Raw genomic sequence first — 14,177 nt, 5'->3', positions numbered from 1 at the left:
CATATCATTATCAATAAGACTCCCTATAATGTGACACAGTGAATATTGGAAGAACTAACCCATCCATATGTCAACATACAAATATACTGAGAGAACTTATATAATGAAGTGCCACTTACTCTTCAGGAAGATCATATGGGGCCTGCTTTGTTCTACTCTCAAGATCTGCAATAAGATCCAACTTCCACTTCCGGCGTTTCACTTGCCATGTTCCAAGTGCAAATGTTGTTATCGGCACGAGCTACTTGAAACAAATATTAACATTCAAATATTACAGAACAAAGATAATACACTGCTCCTGATATCTGAAAAGTTAGTTTCACTCACCAACAAAAACCATGCAAACGGTTTCAGTTTCTTATTGCCATCCTGTGCTTTACGAAATCGTGTTTCAACTGTTGAAACATTATGTCGAGTTTGTTGAAGGAACATCACAGGTGGGAAGTTTTCCCTTTTCTGCTGAAACATCTGGAATCATTTTAACAAAACAATACATAACAAGCATTTTGCAAAAAAATACCCTCTCTGTTAGTAGTTGACAAAAATGTATTAAACATTTGTGTTACTTTGTTAGATTACTTCACTGCCTAAATTCCAAGAGCACTCAATGTAAGATGCATCAAGCAATGTAACAGCCTGCTGCCCTCTCCTTACATTTGGGTGTGCCAAATTTCACAAATTTCCATGGCAACAAAAATATAAATCTGAGCACATACCGAAGCTTATTAATAGTTATCCTTCCATGCATTGTTTGAAAACTAACCAGCACAGTGGGGGTGGGAGAAGAAGGGCAGGGTGATACTTACCCATGATGTATACACTGCCACATATCATTTGTGACTAGTACAATGCAAAGATATCTTCTTGCTCTTTGAGTAAGAAGATCAATCAATGTTCTACATCACACACAGTGCAGACTGGGTAATTACATGTCAATTCAATGCAGCACTCAACCCAATCCACTCAGACTTCATTCAAATTTGATGCACCCAATGGCTCAGATAAGAGATGGAAAACTACCAGCTTTCACAGGTATATGACAACTGTGAAGGAAGTTACAGGTCTGCAAAGTTTGGAAATTGGGTGAAATTAACATGTGTCTTTTTCAACAAAAGAGATTATAATTCTAGTTCTAACCCAGATACAGCAATGAAACTCATTTCACTGAAAAGCTGACGAGTAGAGCTTTACCTTGCTAAGCAACATACCAGGCTTATAAGAATTTTCACATTCAAGGTCTGCAGTGTACATGTGCTGCGAGTTAGCATTTAGCAATAGTTTGTAAAAAATGGATTTCAAGTCAAAACTGCACTGTTGCAATCCATTTAAAGATGGAGGTCTTTCAAGGATACAGAAGAATTTGAAGATTGTTTAGGTGTGTGTGGTAAACAAGTAGACTAATGTACTGCTAGGTGGAAAAATTTACAGCAAATGCTGAAAGCAAATATCACAAAACCCATCAACTCCTGCAGGTGTTGCCTCAGCTGTGTGTGCTAGGTACTTTCAGAGAAGATGTAAAGTGAAGATGGAAATAGTATCAGATATGGCACTGGTTTCATCAAATACTAGTCTTCAGTTTTTAGGTGAATCCCCTGTGAAGAAAGAGGTTGCTGTCTGTGGAAAAAGTACTCAAAGCGAAAACTGAAAAAGGTTGCTTCAGTCGTGTAGCAGGTGATGCTTCAGTGGTGTAGCATGTGTATGTGGCACAAGTGGAAAAAGAAATGTGTGGAAAATAAATGGAGAAAAAGAACTCACAGACAGGCTGAAAGATAAGTTTCGCAATACATAAAGTACATGTCACAAAATAAATATTTTCACAACGCTTCCTAAGAGATGGAGTATAAGTAAAATCACAAAAGATTTTTGGCTTCACATTACATGATAAGAAGAGCAAAACAGTTAGCACCAGAACATGGTATATTACTAGCACCAAATTGAAAGCCAGGTACACCATGTTGTGAAAACTCCATTCAACATGTACATGATTTTCACTGTGATCAAAGAGTGAGCCATGTGACGCCAAGAAGGAAAGACTACATGCATGTGAGAGAAAGTAGAATTAGAGTAAGTGGAAGCAGCTAGGGTTGCACAGTCTTGAGGAAATGTATGCATATTTTGAAGATACATACCCATATGTAAGTACTGTATTCTCAAACTTCGTGACTTGTGGCAAAAGCACTGTGTTCTTGCCTATACCAGTGGGATCAATGCTGTTTGTTTGTACACCTCACATTGGAATTTTAGGTTAATGACTGACAGGTGTAAGTACTGAGAAAGCTTGAAGAACAAACATCACCACCATAAAAGCACTGTGTAGCATTTGTTACTGCACTTCCAGCGTGTTTTTAGGTGCATGTTCCTACTGTCCAAGTTTGACAAGACTGACTGATTATCCGTTTGATATGAACTGCACTGATGAAATTATATATAAGTGTTGTTAACTAAAGGTGAGATGGTTCTAGAGACTAAAAAAAATCAACAGATGATTTAATTGAGGTATTTGCATCGAGTTCACAACAGTTCCTACCACACTCATGTATCATGCAGCAGCAGTCACAGATCTTTAAAATCGCTAAGGAAGAAATCGAAGTAAGTGAATATCTTGTTGTTTGTGATTTTCTAGAGAATTACTCCTTCACTATTCAGGCTGAAGTACGGGATTTCACTGGAATAATTCACAGGTTACAGTTCATCTGTTTATAGCTTACTACAGAGACGCATATAATAATGAAATACACCAGCATTCCAACTCCAAAGCACATTTACTATCTGTCAGATGGATGTACTCTCACCCTGCATCAGTATGGTGAACATAAACAATTTAACTGGTGACATGTGAAATGAGATGTAACCACTTTTCATTGCCTGCGCCCTTCAGGCCGGGCTAGATCATGCAAAATTTGAACCAGGTAGGTTGAAGGGGAGAAAAATCTTGGGAACAGGGTAAAGGTAGTAAGCAATGGGTGAAAGGAGAACTGTTCTTCAACTTCATCTACATTTGAGCTAATAGTGTTGAATAAAGTTGACTTGTCACATGAAGAGGGGGAGGGGGGGGGGGGGGGGGGGAAGAGCCTCCTCCAGTCACAGTAACATGCAGCAGACATCTAGCTATGAAATTCAATGTAGGTCGGTACCAAAAGAGAGTACGAAGAAAAGTGTCTTGTTGCTAGGTAGTATTAATGCGAGGGGTGTTGGCCAGATGGTACAGGACAAATTATGGACAGGGTGCCAACTCACAAGTATTGTGAAGCCTTAGCTACGTGACAGAAGACATAGGGAATTTGTGCAAAAGTTTTGGCAAAGACGATCAAGCTATAGTTGGTGGGTCAGGGTACAGCCTAGCTAAGAGCAGTAATTACAACATTAGGTCTGACATAGATGAAATAGGAGTATCAACTACAAATGTATTATGGAGGTCCTACAGTGCCATGACCAGCCCCGCGTGAACACTGCTGTGAACGCTGAGTTGTGAAGGCTGTTGTTACAATTGGGTGACGGGAATATACTAGACATGGCGAACACCTAACAGAAGAGGGAAAGATAGGTTGGCTGAGCTTCTTGCAGGTAATATACTGGGGGAGGGGGTTAGGGACGGGGCAGTGGAGGGGGTACCATTACACATAGCAAGGTCTGTGTGTTTTCTCATGTCAGGGCATCTTTTTTAGTTTGGAATCATGTTTCAGGCACCCTGTTTTGAAAGAAGTGAAAACAAACAGAAGAGTCCCACAAAATGCTTAATAACACACACAAAAGTAAGCTTAACTTATTTCATAAAAATATTAGAGGACTGAGTAATAAGGTAGAAGAGCTTCTTGTCTGTGTGGAAAAACAAGACAGCTCTGAAAAGATAGAAATCCTGTGCCTGTCTGAGCACCACATAACCATAGGGTTAGATAAGTTACATATAAAGGATTATACTATTGCAGCTTACTCATGCAGAAATAACACAGGAAACAAGTTCAAAAACATTGAGACAAGAAGATTTTATAACGATCAGCACACAGAAGTGCGTGCTTATGAATAAATGCTGAAAAGTAGTTCACTTTTAATTTTAACTGTATATAAATCCTCACTGGGAAATTTTGAACTACTTACGATGAATCTCCCCCCCAAGAACCATGGACCCTGCTGTTGGTGGGGAGGCTTGCGCGCCTCAGCAGTACATATGGCCGTACTGTAGGTGCAACCACAACAGAGGGGTATCTGTTGAGAGGCCAGACAAATGTGTGGTTCCTGAAGAGGGGCAGCAGCCTTTTCAGAAGTTGCAGGGGCAACAGTCTGGATGATTGACTGATATGGTCTTGTAACACTAACCAAAACGGCCTTGAATGGTTGAAAGCAAGGGAAACTACAGCCTTACTTTGTCCCAAGGGCATGCAGCTTTACTGTATGGTTAAATGATGATGGCGTCCTCTTGGGTAAAATATTCCGAAAGGTAAAATAGTCCCTCATTCGGATCTCTGGGCGGCGACTACTCAGGAGGATGTCGTTATCAGGAAAAAGAATACTGGCGTTCTACGGATCGGAGCGTGGAATGTCAGATCCCTTAATCGAGCAGGTAGGTTAGAAAATTTAAAAAGGGAAATGGATTGGTTAAAGTTAGATATAGTAGGAATTAGTGAAGTTCGGTGGCAGGAGGAACAAAACTTTTGGTCAGGCGAATACAGGGTTATAAATACAGAATCAAATAGGGGTAATGCAGGAGTCGGTTAAATAATGAACTAAAAAATAGGAGTGTGGGTAAACTACTACAAACAGCATAGTGAACGCATTATTGTGGCCAAGATAGACACGAAGCCCACGCCTACTACAGTAGTACAAGTTTATATGCCAACTAGCTCTGCAGATGACGACGAAATTGAAGAAATGTATGATGAAATGAAAGAAATTATTCAGATAGTGAAGGGAGATGAAAATTTAATAGTCATGGGTGACTGGAATTCGACAGTAGGAAAAGGGAGACAAGGAAACGTAGTAGGTGAATATGGATTGGGGCTAAGAAATGGAAGAGGAAGGCGCCTGGTAGAATTTTGCACAGAGCACAACTTATTCATAGCTAACACTTGGTTCAAGAATCGTAAAAGAAGGTTGTATACATGGAAGAAGCCTGCAGATACTGACAGGTTTCAGATAGATTATATAATGGTAAGACAGAGATTTAGGAACCAGGTTTTACATTGTAAGACATTTCCAGGGGCAGGTGTGGACTCTGACCACAATCTATTGGTTATGAACTTTAGATTAAAACTGAAGAAACTGCAAAAAGGTGGGAATTTAAGGAGATGGGACCTGGATAAACTGACTAAACCAGAGGTTGTACAGAGTTTCAGGGAGAGCATAAGGGAACAATTGACAGGAATGGGGGAAAGAAATACAGTAGAAGAAGAATGGGTAGCTTTGAGAGATGAAGTAGTGAAGCCAGCAGAGGATGAAGTAGGTAAAAAGATGAGGGCTAGTAGAAATCCTCGGGTAACAGAAGAAATATTGAATTTAATTGATGAAAGGAGAAAATACAAAAATTCAGCAAATGAAGCAGGCAAAAAGGAAAACAAACGTCTCAAAAATGAGATTGACAGGAAGTGCAAAACGGCTAAGCAGGGATGGCTAGAGGACAAATGTAAGGATGTAGAGGCTTATCTCACTAGGGGTAAGATAGATACTGCCTACAGGAAAATTAAAGAGACCTTTGGAGAAAAGAGAACCACTTGTATGAATATCAAGAGCTCAGATGGAAACGCAGTTCTAAGCAAAGAAGGGAAAGCAGAAATGTGGAAGGAGTATATAGAGGGAAGAGAATGTAGATGAAGATGAAATGGGAGATACAATACTGCGTGAAGAGTTTGATAGAGCGCTGAAATACCTGAGTTGAAACAAGGCCCCGGGAGTAGACAACATTCCATTAGAACTACTGACTGCCTTGGGAGAGCCAGTCCTGACAAAACTCTACCATCTGGTGACCAAGATGTATGAGACAGGCAAAACACCCTCAGACTTCAAGAAGAATATAGTAATTCCAATCCCAAAGAAATCAGATGCCGACAGATGTGAAAATTACTGAACAATAAGTTTAAAAAGTCACGGATGCAAAATACTAACGCAAATTCTTTACAGATGAATGGAAAAACTGGTAGAAGCCGACCTCGGGGAAGATCAATTTGGATTCCGTACAAATATTGGAACACGTGCGGCAATACTGACCCTACGGCTTATCTTAGAAAATAGATTATGGAAAGGCAAATTCTAAAGGTGGCAGGGGTAAAATACAGGGAGCAAAAGGCTATTTACAATTTGTACAGAAACCAGATGGCAGTTATAAGAGTCAAGGGACATGAAAGGGAAGCAGTGGTTGGGAAGGGAGTGAGACAGGGTTGTAGCCTCTCCCCGATGTTATTCAATCTGTATATTGAGCAAGCAGTGAAGGAAAGAAAAGAAAAATTCGGAGTTGGTATTAAAATCTATGGAGAAGAAATAAAAACTTTGAGGTTTGCCGATGACATTGTAATTCTGTCAGAGACAGCAAAGGACTTGGAAGAGCAGTTGAATGGAATGGATAGTATCTTGAAAGGAGGATATAGGATGAACATCAACAAAGGCAAAACGAGGATAATGGAATGTAGTCGAATTGATTCGAGTGATGCTGAGGGAATTAGATTAGGAAATGAGACACTTACAGTAGTAAAGGAGTTTTGCTATTTGGGGAGCAAAATAACTGATGATGGTCGAAGTAGAGAGGATATAAAATGTAGACTGGCAATGGCAAGGAAAGCATTTCTGAAGAAGAGGAATTTGTTAACATCGAGTATAGATTTAAGTGTCAGGAAGTCGTTTCTGAAAGTATTTGTATGGAGTGTAGCCATGTATGGAAGTGAAACACGGACAATAACTAGTTTGGACAAGAAGAGAATAGAAGCTTTCGAATTGTGGTGCTACAGAAGAATGCTGAAGATTAGATGGGTAGATCATATAACTAATGAGAAGGTATTGAATAGGATTGGGGAGAAGAGAAGTTTGTGGCACAACTTGACTAGAAGAAGGGATCAGTTGGTAGGACATGTTCTGAGGCATCAAGGGATCACCGTTTTGGTATTGGAGGGCAGCGTGGAGGGTAAAAATCGTAGAGGGAGACCAAGAGATAATACACTAAACAGATACAGAAGGATGTGGGTTGCAGTAGGTTCTGGGAGATGCACAAGCTTGCACAGGATAGAGTAGCATGGAGAGCTGCATCAAACCAGTCTCAGGATTGAAGACCACAACAACAACAACATGATGAATCTAGATTCTTTACTGTGCCATCTGTTAGACAGCAGCAAGCAGTTAATAGACTGTGGTAAACTCAATGTAGTTTTTCTGAAGGATTGTGATAGGAAAAATAATATGGAAATTTTATTTGGATCCCATGATTTGGTGTCAGTAATCAACTTTCAATACAGGTGGATAAAGACAGTAGGACCCTAATTGATAATGCTTTCTTCGATGTTTCTCAATGTAAGAAAATAACTGTCTACCCAGTAACAAATGCACTCTCTCTCTCTCTCTCTCTCTCTCTCTATCATGATGCACAGTCAGTTAGGATAAATAGCACAGCACCTTACGGTATGGATACTCCTCAATGGAAATCAGTTAGAATAATTAATGACTCCAGGGCAAATGTTTTTAAGGATAGTTTGCAGGAGATGACATTGGATGTAATTTATAATGAACCAAATGCTAATACAAAATTTAATCTATTGCATGATAAATTCATATCATTATTTGAAAATAGCTTTCCATGTAATCTAATCATGGTTGGGTTGGGTTCTTTTGGGGGAAGAAACCAAACAGTGAGGTCATCGGTTCATGGGATTACGGAAGGATGGGGAAGGAAGTTGGCTGTGTCCTTTCAAGGGAAAAATCCAGGCATTTGCCTGGAGCAATTTAGGAAAATCACGGAAAACCTAAATCAGGATGGCCAGACGAGGGATTTAACCGTCATCCTCCCAAATGCGAGTCCAGTGTGCTAACCATTGCGCCACCTCGCTCGATAATCTAATCAGGAAGGGGACTAAACAACCATGTAAAAAAACCATGGATCACTAGAAGGATTAAAGCATCTTGTGAAGTGAAAAGGAAATTGTATATTTTGGCAAGAGCAAGTAGGGATCCTGCAGTAGTTGCACACAACAAAAACTACTAAAAATTACAAAGAAAGGTTATTAAAAAATCAAAGAAAATGAACATAATGTCAGAAATCAGTACTTCCGAGAACAGACATAAGGCTGAATGGAATGTAGTGAAATGAGGTAGGACAACCAGCCACGGAACAGGACGACAACACTATTGAAGTGAATGGAAGGGCTATAAATAATGAGACACAGGTAGCAAATGCATTTAATAATCATTTCTTAAATATAATAGAAAGCATAGGAAGAAACAGTTCAAGAGCAAAATCACAGTAGTATGTTAAAAATGTAACTTTCATAAAATTCAATCATATGAATGTATCACTAACTTCTCCTTCTGAAATTAAGAAAATTATAAATTCTCTCAAAATTAAAAGGTCATCTGGTTTTGATGGTGTTTCCAATAGAGTATTAAAATTTTGTTTCCATTTAATAAGCCCAGTCTAATCTGAAATCTATAAAACATCATTAACTCAAGGCATTTTTCCAGAGAGCATGAAACATGCTGTTGTTAAACCCCTCTTTATGACAGATTGTAAGAGAGATGTCAATAACTACTGACGTGTTTCACTGCTGACAGTTTCCACAATTTGAGGAGATGATGTATTCAAGAACAGAATTTATGACATGATTAAATAAATGATAAAATAGTGCCAGCTGGTATTTTCTGTGAGGCATCTGACTGTATGAGTCACAGAATTCTCCAAGATAAACTGATGCTTTCTGGGATTGATAGTGTTGTTGTGGCGGCTTCTGCCACCAAATGTACCAGGATGACCAAATGTAGCGGGAAGACACCAAATGTAGTGGGTGGATGCTAGGAGTTGCCGTATTAAAATTCGGCGAGAACTTTCCAAAGATTTATTTGCTTCCACTACAGAGCTCCGTTCACCTCGGTCTGAGTCACAGGGTCCCGCAATGCTGAGGTAGCACCTCAGCGGCCTGTGCAATGCAATGCTGTGTCGTGCCAGCTTTGGCCGGCCCACAGAGTTCCGATGTTGCCAGGATGGCTGCGCCAGCAGCCGACTCAGTGCTGCTTGGTGTGAGCCGCAGGTGGCCAGCTGTGTCCTCCTCCTCACCGGCGTGGCTGAGATCGCGGCAACCAACAAGCGCCTGCTATCTGGCATCCACTATCTGCAGCCCTCACCCCAGGAAGTCTCCAGCGTGTGTCGGGAGCCAAGGTGACTGCCCATGGTAGCGAGCCGAGGAATGACCCACCCTGGCTGGCTACGGACCCCATGTCAGCCTCAGAGGGTCAAACTAATGACCCGCCGTGGACTGGGATGCTGGCGCCCCATCTGTTGCTGCGTGTAGCCCAGCAGTGTGATATGCCCCACCACCCAGGCGAGTTGCCACACTTGAATTTATACTCGGCTGTACGCCTCTGTTTTGTAAAGCGTGCCGCTTCATGTCACGTATGCATAACGTTTAGGTTGGCCAGTGGCCCTCTTCTGCCTGTGACCTGCACCATGGAAACTGCTGTGTGTGCTCTCTCCGGCAGTCCTATGCCCCTGTGGCCTCTATTTGCCTTTGCAACTGCTGGTATGCATAACTTACTGCAATCCAGCCCACATCTGGCTGTAACTCATGCTCTGAATATCGCACAAAACTTAACTTTCCCTATCCTAAATGGCGGTGCCGCTACAACGTAGCTGACCAATGGAAAATGTCATATCTAACCAAAAGAATGCAGAAAGTTGTACTTAGTATGTCAAGAAATATAGTCCAGGGTCATAATTCTGACTGGGGAGAAATCACAAATGGTGTTCCTCCACATTCAATCTTAGGTACACAACTGTTCCTCATATACATGAACTGTCTTCCATCTAGTATACAGTTCCTTTTGCAGATTAGTTCCTTTTGTAATGAATCCAAGCATATGTACACAAAAAGGAAAAAATGACAAAGTTCTTAAAAGTATCACTGACTGGTTTTCTGTGAATGGTCTCATGCTCAATTTTAATAAGACACAACATATTTAGTTCTGCACATCTAGTGGCACTACACCAATGATAAATGTAGCCTATGGTGAGAATATAATAAACAGGTCGGAAACTTCAAAGTTCTTAGTGGCTCCATACTAATGAGAATTTAAATTGGAAAAACGTACTTTGGAACTCAGCCACATATGCACTCAGAATCATTGCAAATTTTAGGGAGAGACAAATTAGTAAGTTGGCATATTTTCATTCAATAATGTCATATGGAAAAATCTTCTGGGGTAACTCATCTTTAAGAGAAAGTCTTGATTGTGCAAAGGTGCTCACCCACAATCAACTTGTAGACATATGTTTAAAGTGTTGGGCATTCGGACTGCTGCTTCATAGTACATTTATCCCCTCATGAAGTTTGTTGTAAATAACCCACTACAGTTCAAAAGAAGGTGCATAATTACAATATCAGAAGAAAAAATGACATTTGTTATTCCACATTAAAGTTGTCTTTAGCACAAAAAGGTGTGCACAATGCCGCAACAAAAATGTTTGATCTTTTACCAGTGATTTAAAAACTGTAACAAAATTTTTTATCATTTACCCAGTTACATAAAACACCTGACATGCAACAAATTAAGTTTGATAACAAATTGCTTAAGTTTCTCCTTGGCAACTCCTCCTATTCCATAGAAGAATTTCTATTACTGTAATGTATAAAAGGTGGTAGTTACGAATTACTAACATCTGTATATCGTTTTTGTTTTTGTGAAAGAAAAAGAAAGAAAGAGGGAAAAAAACAACTTATTAAATGTTCAGAATGTAACCTTACATAAATTAATTTGTGATGTGAATGTAAAATGACTCGTTCCACATCATTATGATCTATCATGCAAAATGAATCATGGAACATGTAACTAACACACCCTTCACTGAAGGTAAACAGTTTATAATACCATGCTACAATAGCATAAGCAATATTTTTGTGCATTACTTATGAATGACACTTTTGAATACCATGATGCCTTTGTACCACCTTGATAGTAACCATATTTATAGCAGCATATTGGAGCAATATTTTTCAAAAAAGAGATATTCAAGGTCTATACGGTTCAGGCGAACAATATTGAACGTGAAAATTCTAATAAACCCGCCATGTTGATATAAATGTAAATCTCTATTCATTGTCTGTTCATTGATACAGGTTTCATTGCTGTATCTGGATTAAAGCCACAATTATAGTCATTTATGTTTAATCAGATGTGATTTCAAATCTTTGCAGATCAATAACTTTCTTCACAGGAGTCACATACCTCCGCAAACTGGCAGTTGTCCATTTCTTATCTGGATCACTGGATGTACCACATTTGAAAGAAGTCTGAGATGATCAGGTTGGAAAAATGTTACTTTTCTGTGTTGAATTGACATGGAATTACCTGGCTGGAGAAAATTTCTACTGAAGTGAAATTGAAGAACCAAACATAATCTTTGACAAAATTATTTAATTATACAGATAAAAAGATCTACTCACCAAGCGGCGGCAGAACACACACACAAAAGATGGTTGTAAATGGCAAGCTTTCGGAGCCAGAGGCTCCTTCAGCAGGCAGAAGGGGAAGGAAGAGGGGTGAAGGAAAAGGGTAGATTTTGGGAAAATCACTAACAATCATGGGTCAGGGGAGACTCACTGTACGGAAAGGAGAAGTAAATACAGTAAATCTGCCCTGACCCATGGTTCTGGGTGACATTCCCAAAATATACCCCTCCCCAGTCCTTTTCCTTTGCCCCTTTTCCTACCCCTTCAACCCTTCTGCCTGAAGAAGCAGCCACTGGCTCCAAAAGCTTGCCAATTACAACCATCTTTTAAGTGTGTGTTCTACTGCCGCTTGGTGAGTAGATTTTGCGTCTCTCTAATTAAATAATTTTGTCAATAATTGATTGTTTTCAAATATAATCTTTGGATGATTTCTTCCATATGGATATTTTAGGAACTTGTATTACTATTGCCCCAACATATTGTTTCTTTCTATAGGTAGAATCGCAAAGAAGGAAAGAAGATTAGTGTTTAATGTCCTATTGGCAACAAGGTCATTAGAGGCAGAACACACTCTCAGTCTGGGGAAGAAAAGTGTGGGAAATCAGCCATGTCCATTTGAAATGAATCATTCCAGAATTTGTCTTAAATAATTTAGAGAAAATGAGGAAAACCTAAATCTGGATGGACAGACAAGGAGTTAAACGGCCTCCACCTGAATATGAATTTAAGCTTAGTGAGAAGCTAAGGAAGGTAGGTCAAATATCACAAGATTCTCTTCAGAGTATGATGAAAAATAATGTTAGTATGTCATAAGATTCTCGTAAAAACACAGTGAAAAATGTTAGTATATTGCATTAGAATAGCATGGGATATAACGAGCAAAGTAGATGAACTTCTTATTTGTTTAGAAGATTTAGAAACTGAGGGTAGAATAGATGAACTATACTTGTCTGAACATCATACAGTCACAGATATGTAAAAGGTAAATGTAGGGGGGTATAAGCTTCAGCACATTAAGTAGAGACACTATGGAGAGACGAGGAGTTACCATATATGTTAAATTTATCACAATGCGAAAAATTTAGAAACTAAAAAATTTTGTGTAGATCAGAATACAGAAGCATATGTGTGTCAGCTTAAACTAGATGAGGATACTTTTATAATTGTAGCAGTGTATTAGTCCCCATTGGGAAATTTTCTGCTATTTTTGAAAATCTTGGATTCTTTGTTGTGCTATCTGCCAGACAGAGGAAAGCAAATTATTATTTGTGGGGATTTTAATACAGATTTTCTGAAAGAGTCTGATAGAAAGCTTGACCTTGAAATATTACTTGGTTAGAATTTTCACTTTGAAGTCAGTTATTGACTTTCCTATTTGGGTGGCACAGGATGGATAATGTTTTTATAGACCAAGATAAATTTAATCAAATAAAAGCTTTTCCTGTTAAGAATGGTCTGTCTGATCATGAGGCACAGCTAGTTACTGTATATTACATAGCTCCATACAATAATGCCAAACAGTCCTCAAAAATAGTGCTTCCAACTAACAATTTAACAACTGTGAATTTTAAGGAAAGCTTGCAACAGTTAGACTGGGATGAGGTGGACAAGGAATCTGATGCCAATTTAAAATTTAACCTATTTCACTGTACCTTTGTGAGTATATTTGAAAACAGTTTCTCTAAGAAAACAGTGAAACATAATTAAGAAACCATCTACAGGCTTACTAAGAGGATAAAAATATCTTGTAAACAGAAAAGGGAACTGTGTCTTATAGCTAGAAGGAATATCGAGCCAGAAACAGTCAAACATAATAGAAACTATTGCACTGTATTAAGAAAAGTTATTAAAAAGCTCAGAAGTATGTGCATTATGTCGGAGATTAGCATCTCTTATAATAAAATCAGGACAATTTGGAATGTTGTTAAAACGGAAACAGGGCACTCTATTTCTATCAAACTCAATGAAAAGTTTGTTAACAAAAACTCAAAAGAAGAAGATATTTTTCATAATCATCTTTTAAATGTACAGAAAATAGGATTAGGCTATTCATTATGAAATGTAAGGCTATATACCTATGGAATATTATAAAATTGAAATTCGACCAACGTCTCCTACTGACATTAGGAAAATAAAAAATTAACTCAAAAGTAAAATCTTGCATGGAATTGATGGCATTTCCAACAGGGTACTAAAAGCTTGTTCTCAGCAGATAAGTAGGATTCTCAGCCACATATTTAGTAGCTCACTGAAAGTGGACTTTTTCCAGACAGACTGAAATATGCTATTTTTAAATCATTGCATAAAAAAAGGGAATAGGTCTGATGCTACTTATGCTATTAGGGTTACTGCAAATTTTGGTGATAAACATATCACTAAATTAATCTAATATGCCTATTTTCATTCACTGATTTCATATGGCATCATATATTGGGATAAATTCATCATTTTGAGAAAAAGTATTCATTGCGCAAAAGCGTATAATCAGGATAAAAGCGGAAGCCCACCAAAGGTCACATTGGAGACTTTTATTTAAGGAAATCAGGA

General features: G+C 38.8%; 1 protein-coding gene across 1 annotated transcript in view; it reads right to left on the bottom strand.

Moving 5' to 3' along the window:
- The window catches only part of LOC126484340 (surfeit locus protein 1), a 76,620-nt gene that overhangs the window by 60,371 nt on the left and 2,072 nt on the right, over positions 1–14,177 (bottom strand). Inside the window, exons 2-3 of the mRNA XM_050107796.1 lie at positions 328–468; positions 120–241 (exon numbers count right to left, since the gene is read on the bottom strand). Coding sequence (XP_049963753.1) covers positions 120–241; positions 328–468 — 263 coding nt within the window. The remainder of the gene's footprint in view (positions 1–119; positions 242–327; positions 469–14,177) is intronic.

The sequence above is a fragment of the Schistocerca serialis genome, chromosome 1 (assembly GCF_023864345.2).
Source record: "Schistocerca serialis cubense isolate TAMUIC-IGC-003099 chromosome 1, iqSchSeri2.2, whole genome shotgun sequence".
Taxonomy (NCBI): Eukaryota; Metazoa; Arthropoda; class Insecta; order Orthoptera; family Acrididae; genus Schistocerca; species Schistocerca serialis.
This window is presented reverse-complemented; position numbering and strand designations above follow the sequence as displayed.